The 23,321-nt window shown below is 41.3% G+C and overlaps 1 protein-coding gene across 2 annotated transcripts in view; it reads left to right on the forward strand.

Annotated features, from left to right (window-relative positions):
- The window catches only part of LOC132763100 (ubiquitin carboxyl-terminal hydrolase 12-like), a 45,036-nt gene that overhangs the window by 20,303 nt on the left and 1,412 nt on the right, over positions 1-23,321 (forward strand). The window contains exons 3-8 of one of the 2 annotated variants that reach the window (XM_067471672.1): positions 3,706-3,919; positions 7,877-8,115; positions 10,773-10,849; positions 15,137-15,220; positions 16,842-17,039; positions 18,523-18,601. In XM_067471672.1, the coding sequence (XP_067327773.1) occupies positions 3,706-3,919; positions 7,877-8,115; positions 10,773-10,849; positions 15,137-15,220; positions 16,842-17,039; positions 18,523-18,601 (891 nt within the window). Of the gene's footprint in view, positions 1-3,705; positions 3,920-7,876; positions 8,116-10,772; positions 10,850-15,136; positions 15,221-16,837; positions 17,040-18,522; positions 18,602-23,321 lie in introns of both variants that reach the window. The other variant, XM_067471673.1, reaches the window with a different exon arrangement.

Consider the following 23,321-nt stretch of genomic DNA (forward strand, 5'->3'; position numbering starts at 1 on the left):
CAGACAAGACAGAGGTACTCCTGGTCAGTCGAAAGGCCGAACAGGGCATAGGGTTACAGCCTGTGCTGGACGGGGTCACACTCCCCCTGAAGGCGCAGGTTCGCAGCTTGGGAGTGATCCTGGACTCATCGCTGAGCCTGGAACCCCAGGTCTCGGCGGTGGTCAGGGAAGCTTTTGCACAATTAAAACTTGTGCGCCAGCTGCGCCCGTACCTTGGGAAGTCTGACTTGGCCACGGTAGTCCACGCTCTGGTTACATCCCGTTTAGACTACTGCAACGCTCTCTACGTGGGGTTGCCTCTGAAGACTGCCCGGAAGCTTCAATCAGTCCAACGCGCGGCAGCCAGATTACTAACAGGAGCAGGGTACAGAGACCATACGACCGCTCTGTTACGCCAGCTCCACTGGCTGCCTATCAGCTTCCGGGCACAATTCAAAGTGCTGGTGTTGACCTATAAAGCCCTAAACGGCTCCGGCCCAGTTTACCTGTCCGAACGGATTCTCCCCTATGAACCATCAAGGCTACTAAGATCTTCTGGGGGGGCCCTGCTCTCGGTCCCACCACCTTCACAATCAAGATTAGTGGGGACAAGGAACAGGGCCTTCTCTGTGGTGGCTCCCTGGCTTTGGAATTCCCTCCCACTAGAGGTTAGATCTGCCCCCTCCCTCCTGACGTTTAGGAAATAGCTAAAAACATGGCTCTGGAGGGTGGCATTTGAAGACTGAACCTAGAACCTTCCCTGTGATGACCTATGATGAACTGTGACTATGAATATGTTTTTGACTATGACTGGATTGACGATTTGGCATATTGTAATGATGTAATGATGATGTTTTTATTGTACTGAGTTGTACTATTTTAATATGTATTGACCTGTAATTGTTGTTTTATATGATTGTATTTGATATGCACTGTAAACCGACCTGAGTCCCTCGCCGAGGTTGAGAAGGCCGGTATAGAAATCTTCAAAATAAATAAAATAAATATACTCATAACATACTAAGTAGTATAACTCACATAATTTTACTCCAAACTTGCTAAGATTCTCAAGTATAACTAAGGCTTCCAACTAGGTTACTAATGCATACTTAACATAAAGTTGTACATATAGGTAACACTTATTCTTATATGTGCATTTATTTGTTTGTTGACTCCATGAAGACTTAAGAACAGATTCAAGACGGCAATAAGACTGTTTTTGAACTTTGGTTGTATTACAGAACCTATACTACTACTATTGTACTGCTAGAATAAGTGTTACCTATATCATAGAATCATAGAATCATAGAATCAAAGAGTTGGAAGAGACCTCCTGGGCCATCCAGTCCAACCCCATTCTGCCAAGAAGCAGGAATATTGCATTCAAATCACCCCTGACAGATGGCCATCCAGCCTCTGTTTAAAAGCTTCCAAAGAAGGAGCCTCCACCACACTCCGGGGCAGAGAGTTCCACTGCTGAACGGCTCTCACAGTCAGGAAGTTCTTCCTAATGTTCAGAAGGAATCTCCTCTCTTGTAGTTTGAAGCCATTGTTCCGCGTCCTAGTCTCCAAGGAAGCAGAAAACAAGCTTGCTCCCTCCTCCCTGTGGCTTCCTCTCACATATTTATACATGGCTATCATATCTCCTCTCAGCCTTCTCTTCTTCAGGCTAAACATGCCCAGCTCCCTAAGCCGCTCCTCATAGGGCTTGTTCTCCAGACCCTTGATCATTTTAGTCGCCCTCCTCTGGACACATTCCAGCTTGTCAATATCTCTCTTGAATTGTGGTGCCCAGAATTGGACACAATATTCCAGATGTGGTCTAACCAAAGCAGAATAGAGGGGTAGCATTACTTCCTTAGATCTAGACACTATGCTCCTCTTGATGCAGGCCAGAATCCCATTGGCTTTTTTTGCCGCCACATCACATTGTTGGCTCATGTTTAACTTGTTGTCCACGAGGACTCCAAGATCTTTTTCACACGTACTGCTCTCGAGCCAGGCGTCACCCATTCTGTATCTTTGCATTTCATTTTTTCTGCCAAAGTGGAGTATCTTGCATTTGTCCCTGTTGAACTTCATTTTGTTAGTTTTGGCCCATCTCTCTAATCTGTCAAGATCGTTTTGAATTCTGCTCCTGTCCTCTGGACTATTGGCTATCTCTCCCAATATGTACAACTTTATGTTAAGTATGCATTAGTAACCTAGTTGGAAGCCTTAGTTATACTTGAGAATCTTAGCAAGTTTGGAGTAAAATTATGTGAGTTATACTACTTAATATGTTATGAGTATACTTTGTGAAAAGTGGATAAATAGAATACCTATATGAGAAGTATCACACTACTCTATACCATACACCCTCTTTCCTGTCTACTGCATATTATAGACATCTGTGTGTTTAGTTAGTTAGTTAGTTTGGTAGGAATACAGCAGCCATCTGGGATTTTGGCCTGCATTAATAGGAGCATATTGTCTAGATCTAGGGAAGTCATGCTCCCCATGCTCTATTCTGCTTTGGTTAGACCACACCTGGAATATTGTGTCCAATTCTGGGCACCACAATTCAAGAGAGATATTGACAAGCTGGAATGTGTCCAGAGGAGGGCGACTAAAATGATCAAGGGTCTGGAGAACAAGCCCTATGAGGAGCGGCTTAAGGAGCTGGGCATGTTTAGCCTGAAGAAGAGAAGGCTGAGAGGAGATATGATAGCCATGGATAAATATGTGAGAGGAAGCCACAGGGAGGAGGGAGCAAGCTTGTTTTCTGCTTCCCTGGAGACTAGGATGTGGAACAATGGCTTCAATCTACAAGAAAGGAGATTCCATCTGAACACGAGGAAGAACTTCCTGACGGTGAGAGCCGTTCAGCAGTGGAACTCTCTGCCCTGGAGTGTGGTGGAGGCTCCTTCTTTGGAAGCCTTTAAACAGAGGCTGGATGGCCATCTGTCAGGGTGATTTGAATGCAATATTCCTGCTTCTTGGCAGAGGGTTGGACTGGATGGCCCATGAGGTCTCTTCCAACTCTTTGATTCTATGATTCAATCGTGCCTGTGATTCTGGTGGGATCGAGAGCAGGGCCTCTCTGGATGATCGAAAGGATTGTGTGGGTTCGTATACAGAGATGCGGTCACGCAGGTAGGCGAGTCCCAAACCGTTCAGGGCTTTGTAGGTAAGAACCTGCACCTTGAATTGGGTCTGGTAGATGAATGGCAGTCAGTGGAGCTCCTTGAATAGGAGGTTTGACTGCTCCCTGTAAGGAGCCCCAGTTAACAACCTGGCTGCCGCCCGTTGGATCATCTGAAATTTCTGGGCCGTTTTCAAGGGCAGCCCCATGTAGAGTGCATTGCAGTAATCCAGTCTAGAGGTCACTAAGGCATGGACCACCTTGGCCACAACACTGAAGCTTCTCCCCCGGGAGCTTCTCTCACCAAAGTTTCTCACACCAGGCCTTCTCAAACTAAGGCCTACAAACACTAAGGCCTTTCTCCCACTGAGGCCTCTCTCAAATTGACATCTCTCATATAGGTAAATGTAAAGATAAAGGTTTACATGAAATCTAGTTGTGTCCAACTCTGGGATGAGCACCACACCCCTGGACTTCATGTCAAGGGAAGACCTTAACCTTGAGCTAACAGTTTTGTTCCTTCCATGAGGTCATGCGCCCGGGTCCTTTAATATCCTTCCTCCCCTCCCTCCTTCTTCCCACTTGTTCTCCTCTTTCTCCAGTTTGGCAACACCTGCTACTGCAACTCGGTCCTCCAGGCGCTGTACTTCTGCCGCCCCTTTCGGGAGAAGGTCCTGGCCTACAAGGTTCAGCCCCGCAAGAAGGAGAGCCTCCTGACCTGCCTCTCGGACCTCTTCAACAGCATCGCCACCCAGAAGAAGAAGGTGGGCGTCATCCCCCCCAAGAAGTTTATTTCCCGGCTGAGGAAGGAGAACGGTGAGTCAACCATTGGGTGCTTCTTGCTACCTGCTTCATTGTGGGCTTCTTCCAGGGCTTTCCAGCCATGTCCATTGATCTGAAGGTCCACAGAGAGAGGAGAGTGTCTAATGCCACACCAGTGGTCCACTGATGGATATTTATTTATTTTATTTATTTGCGACATTTATATGACGCCCTTCTCACCCCAAAGGGAACTCAGAGAGGCTTAAAAGTGTTTATATATATATATATATATATATATATATATATATATTAGGCCTGGGTAACAACGCAAAAATTTGTTTCTAAAATCGATTTGTATTTGGGGGGTTTTTTTGTTTCGATATTTAAAATAATTACAAAATTTTCCTTTTAAAAAGTTCGATATTTACGAAATTTCGTTAATGGCGGACGCGACCGCGAAATACGCTAAAAAACCTCCAAAAACTTCTGAAGCTTCCCTCTCCCTCTGTTCTTGACTGTTGGTGTGATATTATAATTTTTTTTTCACTAATTAAACCATAAAACTGGCCCAGACATGCGGAAATAATAACGAAACGATCTCGGAACAATAACGAAACGAATACAATAACGAAATACGAAGCATTTACAAAACGTGTTTAATAATTCGTTTTTTTTAATAATTGCTCCAGAATGGTTCGTTATCGTTTTGTAATTGGAAAAATTAACGAATTATTAACGAATTACGAATTAACGAAACGAAACCGCCCAGGCCTAATATATATATATATATATATATATATATATATATATATATATATATAAATGCTCTGTGCATAATGAGCATGACAGGCCGAGCTTCTCGTATGCGTCTGCAAAGGTGTTTAGAGTGGCTTGTGGCTGCCAGGAGTTGTATGTGACATCTCTAGACAGTCCACATCTCACAGGCTTATAGCAGGGTGGGGAGGACAATCTATATCTATATCTATATCTATATCTATATCTATATCTATATATATATGGTCTTGTCGTCGTGAGTACCTTAAAAACAAAAGAACCAATGAACGAAATCACACCAAATTTGGCAACAAAACGTCTCACAACACAAGGAGTGACCTTCACTCAAAAATTTATGATTTTGTCATTTGGGAGTTGTAGTTGCTGGGATTTATAGTTCATCTACACTCAAAGAGCATTCTGAACTCCACCAATTATGGCATTGGACCAAACTAAGCATACAGGACTCCCATGACCAACAGAAAACACTAGAAGGGTTTGGTGGGCATTGACCTAGAGTTTGGGAGTTGTAGTTCACCTACATCCAGAGAGCACTGTGGACTCAAACAATGATGGATCTGGACCCAACTTGGTACGAATATTCCATAAGCCCAAATATGAACACAGATGGAGTTTGGGGGAAATAGACCCTGACATTTGGGAGTTGTCATTACTGGGATTTGTAGTTCATCTACAATCACAGAGCATTCTGAACACCACCAACGATAGAATTGGGCCAAACCTCCCTCACAGAACCCCCATGTGGGCCACAGCAACACGTGGCAGGGGACAGCTAGTATATAAATAAAAATGTAATGTTCGTTTGTGGGATTAACATAACTCAGAAACCACTGGACGAATTGACACCAAATTTTGGAACAATACACCTAACAGTCCAATGAGTATTCATCACCCCTAAAAATACAAAAAAAAAAAAAACCCTCAGCAGAACGGACTACACCATACTCACACACACACACTCATATACATATACACACTCATATACATATACACACATATACATATACACCTGCACACATATATACACATATATATACCCAAGCACACACAAATATACACACACATACATCTACATACACACATATGTAATATACACATGCCCACACAAATATACACATGAACTGATACGTACACATATATAAACACAAATATGCATAAAGACAAGCACACACATATACACAATATACATATGCACTTATAAACACACAAATATATACACACATCTACACACACACACACAAAACACATATACACAGACTGGGCCACAGCAACACCTGGCAGGGAACGGCTAGTCTATATAAATAAAAATGTAATGTTGGTTTGTGGGATTAACATAACTCAAAAACCACTGGACGAATTGACACCAAATTTGGACACAAGACACCGACTAGCCCAAGAAGTGACCATGTCAGGAGAGAATGCTTCTGGAACATGGCCATACAGCCCGGAAAACTCACCGCAACCCAACCCAATAGATGTCTATTGGCGTCTTTAAAACAAATGGGCCCGCTTTGCTATCCCTTGGTTTGACGCCATTCATTGGTTCATTTAATCCCGCCCTATTATTATTATTATTATTATTATTATTATTATTAGCTGTCCCCTGCCACGCGTTGCTGTGGCCCAGTCTGGTGATCTGGGAAATAAAGTAATGAGAAAGTGTTGGTTTCTAATATATGTCATGTCTTTTATGCTTGTGGGTAAACAGTATTTCTTGTTGTTTCTTTGCCAGTGTTGATGTGGAGAGTGTCTGGTTTGCCTACTCTGGAATATGCAACATATCATTGTCCTTCTTTAAGGGTCCCTTTCAAATCTATGATACTCTATCTGTGTGTGTGTGAGAGAGAGAATTATATCTATCTATCTCTATTTATGACTGGATGGCTCTCTGTCAGGAGGGCTCTGATTACATTTTCTTGCCCTAGTGAAGAGAGTTGGACTGGATGGCCTTAAGTATTTTCTGTTGGTCATGGGGGTTCTGTGTGGGAAGTTTGCCCCAATTCTGTCGTTTGTGGGTTTCAGAATGTAGTGAACTATAAATCCCAGTAACTACAACTCCCAAATGTCAAGGTCTATTTCCTCCAAACTCCATCTGTGTTCATATTTAGGCATATGGAATATTTGTGTCAAGTTTGGTCCAGATCCATCATTGTTTGAGTCCACAGTGCTCTCTGGATGTGGGTGAACTATAGTTCCCAAACTCAAGGTCAATGTCCACCAAACCCTTCCAGTGTGTTCTGTTGGTCATGGAAGTCCTGTATGCCATGTTTGGTTCAATTCCATCATTGGTAGAGTTCAGAATGCTCTTTGATTGTAGGTGAACTATAAATCCCAGCAACTACAACTCCCAAATGTCAAGGTCTATTTCCTCCAAACTCCATCTGTGTTCATATTTGGGCATATGGAATATTTGTGTCAAGTTTGGTCCAGAGCCATCATTGTTTGAGTCCACAGTGCTCTCTGGATGTAGGTGAACTACAACTCCCAAACTCAAGGTCAATGCCCACCAAACCCTTCCAATGTGTTCTGTTGGTCATGGGAGTCCTGTTTGGTTGAATTCCATCATTGGTGGAGTTCAGAATGCTCTTTGATTGTAGGTGAACTATAAATCCCAGCAACTACAACTCCCAAATGGCAAGGTCTATTTCCCTTAAACTCCATCTGTGTTCCTATTTGGGCATATGGAATAATCGTGCCAAGTTTGGTCCCGATCCATCATTGTTTGAGTCCACAGTGCTCTCTGGATGTGGGTGAACTACAGTTCCCAAACTCAAGGTCAATGTTCACCAAACCCTTCCAGTTTTTTCTGTTGGTCATGGGAGCCCTGTGTGCTAAGTCTGGCCCAATTCCATCATTGGTGGAGTTCAGAATGCTCTTTGATTGTAGGTGAACTATAAATCCCAGCAACGACAATTCCCAAATGGCAAAATCAATTTTTTTGAGTGGAGGACGTACATTGGACTGTTAGGTGTCTTGTGTCCAAATTTGGTGTCAATTCCCCCAGTGGTTTTTGAGTTCTGATGGTAGCACGAACTAACATTACATTTTTATTTATATAGATTATTATTATCATATAATAATAATAATAATTTATTTATTTATTTAAATATATTATTATTATTATTATTATTATTATTATTATTATTATTATTATTATTTATATCCTAGGCCTTGCTGAAGTCTCAACCTCCTTACCTTTCCCTTTTCCGTTGCCAGAACTCTTTGACAATTACATGCAGCAGGACGCCCACGAGTTCCTCAACTACTTGCTGAACACCATTGCCGACTTACTGCAAGAAGAGAAGAAGCAGGAGAAGCAGAACGGGAAGCTCCAGAACGGGAGCCTCGAGAGCAGCGGCGGTGGCGACGAGGCGGAGAAGGGCGACCTCACCTGGGTCCACGAAATCTTCCAGGGGACCCTCACCAACGAAACCAGATGCCTCAACTGCGAAGCTGTATGTTCCCTTGTTTACCAATTGCTCTTTATGTTCCTCTACACCAGGGGTCCTCAAACTAAGGCCCGGGGTTGGCACAAATACCCGATACACTCAAATTTGAATACTGGTGCGGTTTGGGGACGGGATTAATTTTGTCATTTTGGAGTTGTAGTTGCTGGGATTTATATTTCGCTTTGCTGGGAATCAGGAGCTATTAGGCTCAAAATAACCGTCTCTGAGGGTGATTCCACCAAAAATACAGCAGAGTGCTAGATGCAGAGTTCATAAGCAGCAGAAATTTACATGTAGTGAGCAAGGATTGGCTTCCATTCAACAGGATTGAACAGGATTGCAGATCCAAAATTTCATAGGAGCTAACTAGGTTCTTACTTGGAGCTAACTAGCTTCTTACTTACTTAGGCGATCCCTCGTTGGCTGAGTAGGATAGTCTTCCAGGATCAGTGTCCTGACGGTGGGTCCGTAGGTGACTGTGGAGCCCTATTCTTGATCTGCATCGTCTTCCGCAGTGAGGGCATCGGTTTCCAGGTGGAAGGCAGTCCCAGTCTGAGTTGGCTTGTTTCTCTCTTTTGTCCTCCATTCGTGCCTCTTCAAATTCTACAGCACTGCTGGTCACAGCTGACTTCCAGCTGGAGCGCTCAAGGGCCAAGGCTTCCCAGTTCTCAGTGTCTATGCCAGAGTTTTTAAGATTGGCTTTTAGCCCATCTTTCAATCTCTTTTCTTGTCTTCTCACATTCCATTTTCCGTTCTTGAGTTCGGAGTAGAGCAACTGCTTTGGGAGACGGTGGTCGGGCATCCAGACAACGTGGCCAGTCCAGCGGAGTTGATGGTGGAGGACCATCGCTTCAGTGCTGGTGGTCTGTGCTTCTTCCAGCACGCTGACATTTCTCCGCTTGACTTCCCAAGAGATTTGCAGGATTTTCCAGAAGCAGCGCTGATGGAATCGTTCTAGGAGTTGCATGTGACATCTGTAGACCATGTTTCGCAGGCATAGAGCAGGGTTGGGAGGACAATAGCTTTATAGGCAAGCCCCTTGGTATCCCTATGGATGTCCTGGTCCTCAAACACTCTGTGCTTCATTCAGAAAAATGCTGCACTCACAGAGCTCAGGTGGTGTCATATTTCGGTGTCGATGTTGACTTTGGTGGAGAAGTTGCTTCCAAGGGAGCAGAAATGGTCCACATTTTCTAATGTTACACCATTAAGCTGTATCTCTGGCATTGGAGAGTTGTCTGGCGACTGCTGGAACAGCACTTTGGTTTTCTCGATGTTCAGTGAGAGGCCGAGCTTCTCGTATGCTTCTACATTAACAAACAAATAGTGAAGGCTTGGAAGGTTGCGATTTCCAACCGTTTCCAGGTAAGTTGAACTCTGCATCCCATTTGCGCAATGAGGAATCCCATGAGCTTCCAAAATTGACACGTTGATTAGTTTTGAACCTAGAAAAGAAAAGCCAAAAGTGCTTGACCTAACGTATCACCAGTGTGCATTTTAGACTTTCAGTTTTGTTGACTGAAGAGCATTATGTTATTTTGCACCGTTTATTTAATTTTATTTTGTTACTTTATTTTATTTTATTTATTTTGTTACTTTATTTTGTTACAAAATAAAGTAACAAAATAAAATAAATAATATATAGCAAAGTTAGACATAAAGCAACAGAAAAACTGCATCACAACAAAATACTTTTGTTACTTTATTTTGTTACAAAATAAAGTAACAAAAGTACCATATATACTCGAGTATAAGCCGAGCTGAGACACCTAATTTTACACAAAAAACTGGGAAAATATATTGACTCAAATATAAGCCGAGGGTGGGAAATACAGCAGCGACTGGCTAATTTCAAAATGAAAATAGATAGCAATAAAATGACATTAATTGAGGCATCCGTAGGTTAAATGGTTCTGAATGCATACATAAAACTGTAATGTAAGATAAGGCTGTCCAACTGTGATTAAACCATTATTCTAAACCACTTCTTCAATGTAAATGTGCTTACATATCCTTCCAATAATAATAACTAGAATAAAATAATAAATGTAATAAAAATAATAATAGAGTAAAATAATGGAAATGCAAGAATAACAGTAATAATAGAGTAAAATAATACATGTAAAAATAACAATAATAAAGTAAAATAATATATGTAGTAATAGTAATAATAATAAAGAGTAAAACACTAAATGTAACAATAATAGAGTAAAATAAGGTAAATGTAATAATAATAGAGTAAAATTATGGAAATGTAAAATAATAAATGTAATAATAATAATAGAGTAAAATAATAAATATAATAAAAATAATACTAATAACAGAGTAAAATAATAAATAACCTTGACACACATATAAGCCGAGAGGAGTTTTTTCAGCCTAAAAAAGGGGCTGAAAAACGAGGCTTATACTCGAGTATATACAGTATTTTGTTGTGATGCAATATTTCTGTTGCTTTATGTCTAATTTTGCTATATTATTTTTGGGCTTTGCCTCATGTTAGCTACCCCGAGTCCCCTTTGGGGAGATGGTAGCGGGATATAAATAAAAATTATTATTATTGTTGTTATTGTTATTCTTATTACTATTATTATAGTTCTCCCTGCATTCTTCCAAATGCAGTTGATTTGGTTGTTTGAAATCCACCCTGTCTCTTTCTTCAGGTCAGCAGCAAAGATGAGGACTTTCTGGACCTGTCGGTTGACGTGGAACAAAATACGTCGATAACGCACTGTTTGAGGTGATTAAAATGAAATAAGAATGATTGACACGGACCTTTGAAATCAGGGTTGGACAACTTGCGGAGCTCCAGATGTTGCTGGGATTCCAGCTGTTAAGTGTCGCCTTTCTCACAAAAGAAACTGGAGAGAAGTCAAAACATGTTGAGTAGTAAAGCAACCTCATCTGAGCATCTTGGAAGGTGTCCCCAATTTCTTCTGTGCCTTTCAAAGGCGTCTCTTTTGATTTGGAGCGCCAAAAAACTGCCTCTAATCTTACCCTTTGTATAGTTCTGCAGACATAAACTCAAGTATATACTACTGTATATACTCGAGTATAAGCCTAGTTTTTCAGCCCCTTTTTTAGGCTGAAAAAGCTGCCTTCAGCTTATACTCGAGTCAGTTATTTATTATTTTACTCTGTTATTACTATTATTTTTTATTACATTTATTATTTTGCTCCATTATTGGTATTATTACATTTACATTATTTTAATCTATTATTATTTCATTACATTTATTTTACTCTATTTATTATTATTATTACATTTATTATTTTACTTTATTATTATTGTTATTACATTTATTATTTTACTCTTGGCATTATTACATTTACATTATTTTTACTCTATTATTATTTTATTACATTTATTTTACTCTATTTTTAATTATTATTACATTTATTATTTTACTTTATTATTGTTGTTATTACATTTATTATTTTACTCTATTATTGGCATTATTACAATTGCATTATTTTACTCTATTATTTTATTACATTTATTTTAGTCTTATTTATTTTTATTATTTTTATTACATTTATTATTTTACTCTATTATTGCCATTATTACAATTGCATTATTTTACTCTATTATTTTATTACATTTATTTTAGTCTTATTTATTTTTATTATTATTATTACATTTATTATTTTACTCTATTATTGCCATTATTACATTTACATTATTTTACTCTATTATTATTTTATTACATTTATTTTACTCTATTTTTATTATTATTACATTTATTACTTTACTTTATTATTATTGTTATTAAATTTATTATTTTACTCTATTATTGGCATTGTTACATTTACATTATTATAGTCTATTGTTATTTTATTACATTTATTATTTTACTTTATTTTTGGCATTATTACAATTGCATTATTTTACTCTATTATTTTATTACATTTATTTTACTCTTATTTATTATTATTATTACATTTATTACTTTACTTTATTATTGTTATTACATTTATTATTTTACTCTATTATTGGCATTATTACATTTACATTATCATACTCTATTGTTATTGTATTACATTTATTATTTTACTTTATTATTGGCATTACATTTACATTATTTTACTCTATTATTATTTTATCACATTTATTTTACTCTTATTTATTATTATTATTATTATTATTATTATTATTATTACATTTATTATTTTACTCTATTATTGCCATTATTACATTTACATTATTTTACTCTATTATTATTTTATTACATTTATTTTACTCTTTTATTATTATTATTACATTTATTATTTTACTCTATTATTGCCATTATTACATTTGCATTATTTTACTCTATTATTATTTTATTACATTTATTTTACTCTATTTATTTTTATTTTTATTATTATTACATTTATTACTTTACTTTATTATTGTTGTTATTACATTTATTATTTTACTTTCTTTCTTATTATTGGAAGGATACATAAGCACATTTCCACTGAAAAAGGTTAGAATAATGGTTTAATCAAAGTTGGTCAGCCTTATTTTAAATTACAGTTTTATGTAAACATTGAAAAACATTTAACCTACTGTTTCCTCAATTAATATAATTTTATTGGTATCTAGGTGCTAGGTGTGAATGTTTCAACTGTCCACTTTGACTATGCCTGGAGCTAATCAAGGTGGTCAGTTGAAACATTCACACCTAGGTCCAGCAGACAAGAGTCCTTTGTCCCACCCTGGTCATTCCACAGATATATAAACCCTTTTTCCTAGTTCCAACAGACCTCACTACCTCTGAGGATGCTTGCCACAGATGCAGGCAAAATGTCAGGAGAGAATGCCTCTAGACCAGTGGTTCTCAACCTGGGGGTCGCGACCCCCAGAGCGGTCATTTGGCAATTCTCGAGGGGTCGCGGTCCTGCCTCCTTGTGCAGGCCCCATGTGTCATCCTCGGGGTGCTGGTGAAGTTCAGAAAGCTCATGTTCGAAGGGGAACTATAAATCCACACAACCGCAACTCCCAAATACCAGGGTCTATTTTCTCCAAATTCCACCCGTGTTCAAATTTGGGAGTTGTAGTTCACCCACCCGCAGTGGGTTAAAGCACTGAGCTGCTGAGCTTGTTGATCAAAAGGTCGCAGGTTCGATTCCGGGGAGCGGCGTGAGCTTCCGCTGTCAGCTCTAGCTTCTGCCAACCTAGCAGTTCGAAAACATGCAAATGTGAGTAGATCAATAGGTACCGCTCTGGCGGGAAGGTAACGGCGCTCCATGCAGTCATGCCGGCCACATGACCTTGGAGGTGTCTATGGACAACGCTGGCTCTTCGGCTTAGCAATGGAGATGAGCACCACACCCCAGAGTCAGACATGACTGGACTTAATGTCAGGGAACTACCTTTACCTTTACCTTTAGTTCACCTACATCTGGAGAGCACTATGAACCCAAACAACTATGGGTCTGGACCAAATTTGGCACAAATGCTCAATATTCCCATATTAATATATTGAGCATTTGTGCCAAATTTGGTCCAGACCCATAGTTGTTTGGGTTCATAGTGCTCTCCAGATGTAGGTGAACCACAACTCCCAAATTCAAGATCAATGCCCACCAAACCCTTCCAGTATCTTATGTTGGTCATGCTCTACATCTCTCATCAATCACTGCCAATTCCTCGCAACCCCCTCCAGTATTTTCTTTTGGTAATGGGGGCTCCGTGTGTCGGGTTTGGCCCATGGATGTTATTTGTGGGGGTCTCAGTGGTCTGTGGAAGTCAGAGCTGAGTCAGTTGAAGAGATATTGATAAGCTGGAATATGTCCAGAGGAGAGCGACTAAAATGATAAAAGGTCTGGAGAACAAGCCCTATGAGGAGCGGCTTAAGGAGCTGGGCATGTTTAGCCTGAAGAAGAGAAGGCTGAGAGGAGATATGATAGCCATGTATAAATATGTGAGAGGAAGCCACAGGGAGGAGGAGGGAGCAAGCTTGTTTTCTGCTTCCTTGGAGACTAGGACGCGGAACAATGGCTTCAAACTACAAGAGAGGAGATTCCATCTGAACATGAGGAAGAACTTCCTGACTGTGAGAGCCGTTCAGCAGTGGAACTCTCTGCCCCGGAGTGTGGTGGAGGCTCCTTCTTTGGAAGCCTTTAAGCAGAGGCTGGATGGCCATCTGTCAGGGGTGATTTGAATGCAATATTCCTGCTTCTTGGCAGAATGGGGTTGGACTGGATGGCCCATGAGGTCTCTTCCAACTCTTTGATTCTATGATTCTATGATCCAGGAACTTGTTTATTAATAATATTTATTTATTTAATAATAATAAATTATTATTATTATTATTATTATTATTATTTGAAAGACAACAAGAGGAGTCAACAACAGACAATCTGCTGGCTGTTGAATTGGATCACACATCAGACACTTCCCAAGTTGTTGTTGTTTTTGTTGTTATTATTGGGTTGTTGTAGGTTTTTTTCGGGCTGTATGGCCATGATCTAGAGGCATTCTCTCCTGACGTTTCGCCTGCATCATATGGCAAGCATCCTCAGAGGTAGTGAGGTCTGTTGGAACTAGGAAAATTGGGTTTATGTGTCTGTGGAATGACCAGGGTGAGACAAAGGACTCTTGTCTGCTGGAGCTAGGTGTGAATGTTTCAACTGACCACCTTGATTAGCATACAATGGGCTGACTGTGCCTGGAGCTAATCAAGGTGGTCAGTTGAAACATTCACACCTAGCTCCAGCAGACAAGAGTCCTTTTTGGTTTCCAGAGGTTGTGTTTCAAAGTCTTCCATGTAGAAATTAGCTGTGACCAGGTTGAGAGGGCTCCCCATGGCTACTCCATCTTTCTGCTCGTAGAAGTCATCGTCCCACTGGAAGTAACTTGTGGTGATTCTTCAGCTTCCTTTTCAATTCGGGGTGTTTACATGAAACGATGGTGGGGATGGAACAGGAAGTTTGGAGGAGAAGGAGTGCAAGAGAAAGATGCCTGGGGAAGAATATGAGACAATTTGGGGCTTGAAAACCCTGATGATCCCAACTCTTGTTACTTTATCCTATTTTCCAGGGGGTTCAGCAATACTGAGACTCTGTGCAGTGAATACAAATACTATTGTGAGCAATGCCGCAGTAAACAGGAAGCACAAAAGAGGTGAGGCGAAGAGTTGTTGTTTTCCACAAGTAAATGCACTTTAACAACTATTATTTAGTTGTTGTAGGTTTTTTCGGGCTATATGGCCATGGTCTAGAGGCATTCTCTCCTGACGTTTCGCCTGCATTTAGATGCAGGCAAAATGTCAGGAGAGAATGCCTCTAGACCATGGCCATATAGCCCGAAAAAACCTACGACAACCCAGTGATTCCGGCCATGAAAGCCTTCGACAATACATTGACTATTATTTATTTATTTGTTTGTTTACGACATTTATATGCCACCCTTCTCACCCCAAAGAGGACTCAGAGTGGCTTACAAGATATATATATTAAATTATTAGCATAGTACAATATTAGCATAGTACAAAAGTAATATTACATGTAATATAAATATATATAATTATAATATAGATTATTAATATTTGTATTATATTTTGCATTGCATTATAATATAAATAGGGACGATGGGAGGGAAGAGAGGAAAAGGAAGGAAGAGGAAGAAAAGAAGGGGAGGAAAGGTGTATCAGGGAAAGCAAAGGAAGAAAAGACATAAGGAGAACAGAAGAAAGGAAGGAAAGGAAGAGGAAGAGAGAAAAAGAAAGAAAGAGAGAGAAAGAGAAAAAAAGAAACTAAAAAGAAAGAGAAAGAAAGAGAAAGAAAGAAAAGAGAAAGAAAGGAAGAAAGAAAAGAGAAGGAAAGAAAGAAAGAAAAGAAAGAAAGAAAAGAGAAAAAAGAGAAAGAAAGAAAGAAGAGAAAGAGGGAGAAAGAGAAATAGAGAAAAGAGAGAGAAAGAGAGAAAGAAAAAGAGTGAGAGAGAGAGAGAGAGAGAAAGAAAGAGAGAAAGAGAAAGAGAGAGAGAAAGAAAAGGAGAGAGAAAGAAAGAAAGAGAGAGAGAGCAAAAGAGAGAGAGAAAAGAGAGAGAAAGAAAGAGAAAGAAAGAAAAAGAGAAGATAGAGAAAGAGGGAAAGAAAAAGAAAGAAAGAAAGAAAGTGAAGAGAGAAAGAGAGAGAAAGAAAAAGAGATAAATAGGAAGAAAGAGAGAAAGAGAAAAGAGAAAGAGAAAAAAAGAGTGAGAGAAAGAGAAAAAGAAAGAGAAGAGAGAGAAAGAGAAAGAAAGAGAGAGAGGAAAAGAGAGAAAAAATAAGAGAGAAAGAAAAAGAGAGAGAGAAAGAGAAAGAAGAGAGAAAGAGAAAGAAGAAGAGAAGAGAGAGAAAGAGAAAGAGAGAGAGAGAGAAAAAAAGAGAGAGGGAAAGAAAGAAAAAGAGAAGAGAGAGAAAGAGAGAGAAAAAGAGAAGAGAGAGAGAGAGAAAGAAAGAAAGAGAGAGAGAGAGAGAGAGAAAGCCACAAAGAGACCCTGGCCATAGTGTTGCTGTGGAGACATTGTGAGGTCGGCCTCCTCAGAGCTGGAGAAGGGAGAAAGCAGGCATATATCCTTGTTGATAGCAAAAGATCATTCGTTTGTTTGCAGGAACCTACAGTGTGGGTTTGCTTGCTCAGTGTGTTTAAAGCACTCCAGGCAAAGAGTCCCTTTGTCGTGCGGGCGCTGTATTTGTTCTGTCCTCCCCACACTCGCGATTTCCTATCCAATTATTTGGGGTGTGTGTGTGTTTTTGAGCCAGGATGCGGGTGAAGAAGCTGCCCATGATCCTCGCCCTGCACTTGAAGCGGTTCAAGTACATGGACCAGCTGCACCGGTACACCAAGCTCTCCTACCGGGTCGTCTTCCCCTTGGAGCTCCGGCTCTTCAACACGTCGTGCGACGCCACGAACCCGGACCGGATGTACGACCTCGTGGCTGTGGTGGTGCATTGTGGCAGGTGAGCCTCCGGTCCTCGTTTCAGCTCCTCCTCTGGATAAGAGAACCCTATGGTGCAGCTGCACTGCAGAATTAGCACAGTTTGACACCACTTCTCAATACTATGGGTTCCTGGGAGTTGTATTTTTACCAAGGTTTCTAGTCTTCAACTAGGATCCCATAGCATTGAGCCTTGGCAGTTCAAGTGGTGCCAATGTGCATTAATTCAACCACAGTGTTTCTCAACCTTCCTAATGCAGTTCCTTATGTTGTGCTGACCCCCAAACATAACATTATTTCCATTGCTACTTCCTAGCAGTAACTTTGCTCCACGGTGGTCCACGCTCTGGTTACGTCCCGTATAGACTACTGCAACGCTCTCTACGTGGGGTTGCCTTTAAGACTGTTTGGAAGCTCCAAATCATGGTCCAACGGGCGGCAGATAGGTTGCTAACAGGAGCGGCGCCCAGGGAGCATACAACTCCTCTGTTGTGCCAATGTCCATTGGCTGCCAATTTCCTACCGAGTGCTGGCTTTAACCTATAAAGCCCTAGACCAGTGTTTCTCAACCTGGGGGTCGGGACCCCTGGGGGGGTCGCGAAGGGATGTCAGAGGGGTCGTGAAAGCCATCAGAAAATACAGTATTTTCTGTTGGTAATGGGGGTTCTGTGTGGGAAGTTTGGCCCAATTCTATAATTGGTAGGGTTCAGAATGCTCTTTGGTTGTAGGTGAACTATAAATCCCAGCAACTACAATTCCCAAATGTCAAGGTCTATTTCCCCCAAACTCCACCAGTGTTCACATTTGGGTATATTGAGTATCCGTGTGAAGTTTGGTCCAGATCCATGATTGTTTGAATCTACAGTGCTCTCTGGATGTAGGTGAACTACAACTCCCAAACTCAAGATCAATGCCCACCAAATCCTTCCAGAATTTTCTGTTGGTCATGGAAGTCCTGTGTGCCAAGTTTGGTTCAATCCCATTGTTGTTGGAGTTCAGAATGCTCTTTGGTTGTAGGTGAACTATAAATCCCAGCAACTACAATTCCCAAATGTCAAGGTCTATTTCCCCCAAACTCCACCAGTGTTCACATTTGGGTATATTGAGTATCCGTGTGAAGTTTGGTCCAGATCCATGATTGTTTGAATCTACAGTGCTCTCTGGATGTAGGTGAACTACAACTCCCAAACTCAAGATCAATGCCCACCAAATCCTTCCAGAATTTTCTGTTGGTCATGGAAGTCCTGTGTGCCAAGTTTGGTTCAATCCCATTGTTGTTGGAGTTCAGAATGCTCTTTGATTGCAGATGAACTATAAATCCCAGCAACTACAACTCCCAAGTGACAAAATCAATTTTTTGAGTGATGTCTCTCGCATGGATAGCTGCGTGTCTTATAAGGAACACACTTTCCCTTTGTAAAATAAGGGGCATCCGTTATAATAAGGGGCCCCTGCCAGAGATATAATTTCAGCGCTTGTATCTAACACCTCTCCTTTGTCTCCAGTGGTCCGAACCGTGGGCATTATATCACCATTGTGAAGAGCCATGGGTTTTGGTTGCTGTTTGACGACGACATTGTAGAGGTAGGTCTCTCTCCCTCCCTCTCCCCCTCCCCCCCCCCCCCCCGAGTCCCAATCAAACCAATTGATCTCCATCAATGATGAATCAGTGAGCCTGCCAACCAGAAATGGTTCTTTGGTATGTTGACAAAGGCTTTCAGGGCCCAAATGACTAGGTTCCTGTGATTTTTCCATGTGGCTATACTCCAGAAGCATTCTCTCCTGACGTTTTGCCCACATCTATGGCAGACATCCTTAGAGGTTGTGAGTGTCAGAGTATTTGAAGGATTGCTAGATCAGCAGACACTGTATGCAAAATAAGGACTCTGCAGTCTTTCAGTTACAAAAGAAAACTAAGTTTTACTAAGTACATCAAACACACGTCTTAACACAGCGAGCTACAAACAGGAACTAGTGGAAAACCAAAAGTCTCTCTGCACAGCTGCTTATCCCAGCGAACAGAAGGGATTATCTCATTATCTCATTTCTTTCAAGGTTACTTAATCACAGCCTCATGCACATTCTGCATAGCAATTTCTAACACACAGTAGACTCCATCTTGAATTACATAGAAACACATTTAAAACACGTATATAACTAAATTAATCCTGACAGTGAGTTCTGGTGGATACTAAGCAAGTGTGGTTTTTATCTCTGTGGAATAATGTCCAGGGTGAGAAGAAGAACTCTTCTCTGCTTGGGGCAAGTGTGAATGTTGCAAATGGCCACCTTGTAGAATCCTAGAGTTGGATTTCAGTAAGGATTTCAGTTGGATTTCAGTAAGGCCTTCGACAAAGTCCCCCACGACCTTCTGGCAAGGAAACTAGTCCAATGTGGGCTAGGCAAAACTACGGTGAGGTGGATCTGGAATTGGTTAAGTGGACGAACACAGAGAGTGCTCACTAATGCTTCCTCTTCATCTTGGAAAGAAGTGACGAGTGGAGTGCCGCAGGGTTCCGTCCTGGGCCCGGTCCTGTTCAACATCTTTATTAATGACTTAGATGAAGGGCTAGAAGGCAGGATCATCAAGTTTGCAGACGACACCAAATTGGGAGGGAGAGCCAAGACTCCAGAGGACAGGAGCAGGATTCAAAACGATCTTGACAGATTAGAGAGATGGGCCAAAACTAACAAAATGAAGTTCAACAGTGACAAATGCAAGATACTCCACTTTGGCAGGAAAAATGAAATGCAAAGATACAGAATGGGGGACAATGCCTGGCTTGAGAGCAGTACGTGTGAAAAAGATCTTGGAGTCCTCGTGGACAACAAGTTAAACATGAGCAAACAATGTGATGTGGTGGCAAAAAAAGCCAATGGGATTTTGTCCTGCATCAATAGGAGCCTAGTGTCTAGATCCGGGGAAGTCATGCTACCCCTCTATTCTGCTTTGGTTAGACCACATCTGGAATATTGTGTCCAATTCTGGGCACCACAATTCAAGAGAGATATTGACAAGCTGGAATGTGTCCAGAGGAGGGCGACTAAAATGATCAAGGGTCTGGAGAACAAGCCCTATGAGGAGCGGCTTAGGGAACTGGGCATGTTTAGCCTGAAGAAGAGAAGGCTGAGAGGAGATATGATAGCCATGTATAAATATGTGAGAGGAAGCCACAGGGAGGAGGAGGGAGCAAGCTTGTTTTCTGCTTCCTTGGAGACTAGGACGCAATGGAACAATGGCTTCAAACTACAAGAGAGGAAATTCCATCTGAACATTAGGAAGAACTTCCTGACTGTGAGAGCCGTTCAGCAGTGGAACTCTCTGCCCCGGAGTGTGGTGGAGGCTCCTCCTTTGGAAGCTTTTAAGCAGAGGCTGGATGGCCATCTGTCAGGGGTGATTTGAATGCAATATTCCTGCTTCTTGGCAGGGGGTTGGACTGGATGGCCCAGGAGGTCTCTTCCAACACTTTGATTCTATGATTCTATGATTCTATGAACCAGAAATGGTCCTTTGGTATGTTGTCAAAGGCATTCAGGGCCCAAATGACTGGGTTGCTGTGATTTTTCCATGTGACTGTGTGGCCATGTTCCAGAAGCATTCTCTCCTGACGTTTTGCCCACATCTATGGCAGGCATCCTCAGAGGTTGTGAGTGTCAGAGTATTTGAAGGATTGCTAGATCAGCAGACACTGTATGCAAAATAACGACTCTGCAGTCTTTCAGTTACAAAAGAAAACTAAGTTTTACTAAGTACATCAAACACACATCTTAACACAGCGAGCTACAAACAGGAACTAGTGGAAAACCGAAAGTCTCTGTGCACACCTGCTTATCTCTTTTCACTCTGGTCTAAGACGGTTGACTCCCTTCTGTTCCCAGCGAGAGCATACATTATCTCATTTCTTTCAGGGTTACTTAATCACAGCCTCATGCACATTCTGCATAGCAATTTCTAACACACAGTAGGCTCCATCTTGAATTACATAGAAACACATTTAAAACACATATATAACTAAATTAATCCTGACAGTGAGTTCTGTTGGATACTAGGCAAGTGTGGTTTTTATCTCTGTGGAATAATGTCCAGGGTGAGAAGAAGAACTCTTCTCTGCTTGGGGCAAGTGTGAAAGTTGCAAATGGCCATATTATAGAATCCTAAAGTTGGAAGAGACCTCATGGGCCATCCAGTCCAACTCCATTCTGCCAAAAAGCAGGAAAATTGCATTCAAAGCACCCCCAGCAGATAGACATCCAGCCTCGGTTTAAAAGCCTCCAAAGAAGAAACCTCCACCATACAAGCTGGAATGTGTCCAGAGGAGGGCAACTAAAATGATCAAGGGTCTGGAGAACAAGCCCTATGAGGAGCGGCTTGGGGAGCTGGGCATGTTTAGCCTGAAGAAGAGAAGGCTGAGAGGAGACATGATAGCCATGTTTAAATATGTGAGAGGAAGCCACAGGGAGGAGGAAGGAGCAAGCTTGTTTTCTGCTTCCTTGGAGACTAGGACGCAATGGGACAATGGCTTCAAACTACAAGAGAGGAAATTCCATCTGAACACGAGGAAGAACTTCCTGACTGTGAGAGCCATTCAGCAGTGGAACTCTCTGCCCCGGAGTGTGGTGGAGGCTCCTTCTTTGGAAGCTTTTAAGCAGAGGCTGGATGGCCATCTGTCAGGGGTGATTTGAATGCAATCTTCCTGCTTCTTGGCAGAATGGGGTTGGACTGGATGGCCCAGGAGGTCTCTTCCAACTCTTTGATTCTATGATTCTATTATTTGATTCTATGATTCTACTCCAGGGCAGAGAGTTCCACTGCTGAACGGCTCTCACAGTCAGGAAGTTCTTCCTCGTGTTCAGATGGAATCTCCTCTCTTGTAGTTTGAAGCCATTGTTTCGTGTCCTAGTCTCCAGGGAAGCAGCAAACAAGCTTTCTCCCTCCTCCCTGTGGCTTCCTCCCACATGGCTATCATATCTCCTCTCAGCCTTCTCTTCTTCAGGCTAAACATGCCCAGCTCCTTAAGCCGCTCCTCATAGGGCTTGTTCTCCAGACCCTTGATCATTTTAGCCAACCTCCTCTGGACACATTCCAGCTTGTCAATATCTCTCTTGAATTGTGGGGCCCAGAATTGGACACAATATTCCGTGAGTGGTCTAACCAAAGCAGAATAGAGCATGGGGAGCAGGACTTCCCTAGATCTAGACACCAGGCTCCTATTGATGCATTTAATTACCTTGCAGTTTCACTTCACTTTATTTCTTAATTAGTCGCTCTCCACCAAGGTACTCCGAGCGACTTACAGTCTAAAATAGCATTTACACAACATAAAAACATTCAACAGTGACTATTTGGCAAATTAGATCTGATTACTTAAATGCACAACCAAACAGCCAAGTCTTGAGTGCCTTTACAAAAGGTCGCAGCTCCGACATTGCTCTAAATGTATGGAGACAATGAGTTCCACAGAACTGGAGCATCGTCGAAAAAGCTTTCAATGCCTTGTTCTTGTCTGCGGAATTCCAGACAAGAATCAATCAAGGCCAGCTAACACCTTCCAACAAAGGATTCCCCCAGGCAGCAACCAACCAGTCTTTGAAGCTACAAGGCCAATTAAATGCTAATCAAAGCAGCCATTTTCAACATTCACATTTGCCTCAAAACAGACAGGAGTTCTTTCTCCCACCCTGGACATCATTCCATAGATATATAAACTCAATTTTCCTAGTTTCCAACAGACCTCACAACCTCTGACGATGCTTGCCATAGATGTGGGTTATTTATTTTAGTCTTCTGTGTGCCCAGGAGGGAGTCTCTCATTTGGTATCAGCCATTGGTTGAGGTGCTGGGTTTGAGCCTGCCACCTTTGGACTCACGCTTGCTGAGGTGTTCCAGCGAGTGTCTCTGTAGATCTTAGAAAACTATGTCTAGATTTAAGTCGTTGGCGTGCTGGCTGATACCCAAACAGGGGATGAGCTGGAGATGTCACTGCCTTGGTCCTTTCACTAAAATAAAGGACATTTAACCAACTACCAAACTCACAAGTTGTGTATTTTTCTGTTTGTTTGCTTTGTTCTGTTAGAAATGTAATATAATAGACTGGTTGCTCTGACACGACAACATTTATTTTATTTGTCGTATCAGGGCAACCAGTCAAATTATATTACATTTCTAACAGAACAAAGCAAACAAACAGACAAAATACAAAATGTGTGAGTTTGGTAGTTGATTAAATGTCCTTTGACCAGTATCTGGCCCCTTGGAGTGCTTCTGGTGTTGCCGCAAGAAGGTCCTCCATGGTGCATGTGGCAG

This window comes from Anolis sagrei, chromosome 10, assembly GCF_037176765.1.
Source record: "Anolis sagrei isolate rAnoSag1 chromosome 10, rAnoSag1.mat, whole genome shotgun sequence".
Classification (NCBI taxonomy): Eukaryota; Metazoa; Chordata; class Lepidosauria; order Squamata; family Dactyloidae; genus Anolis; species Anolis sagrei.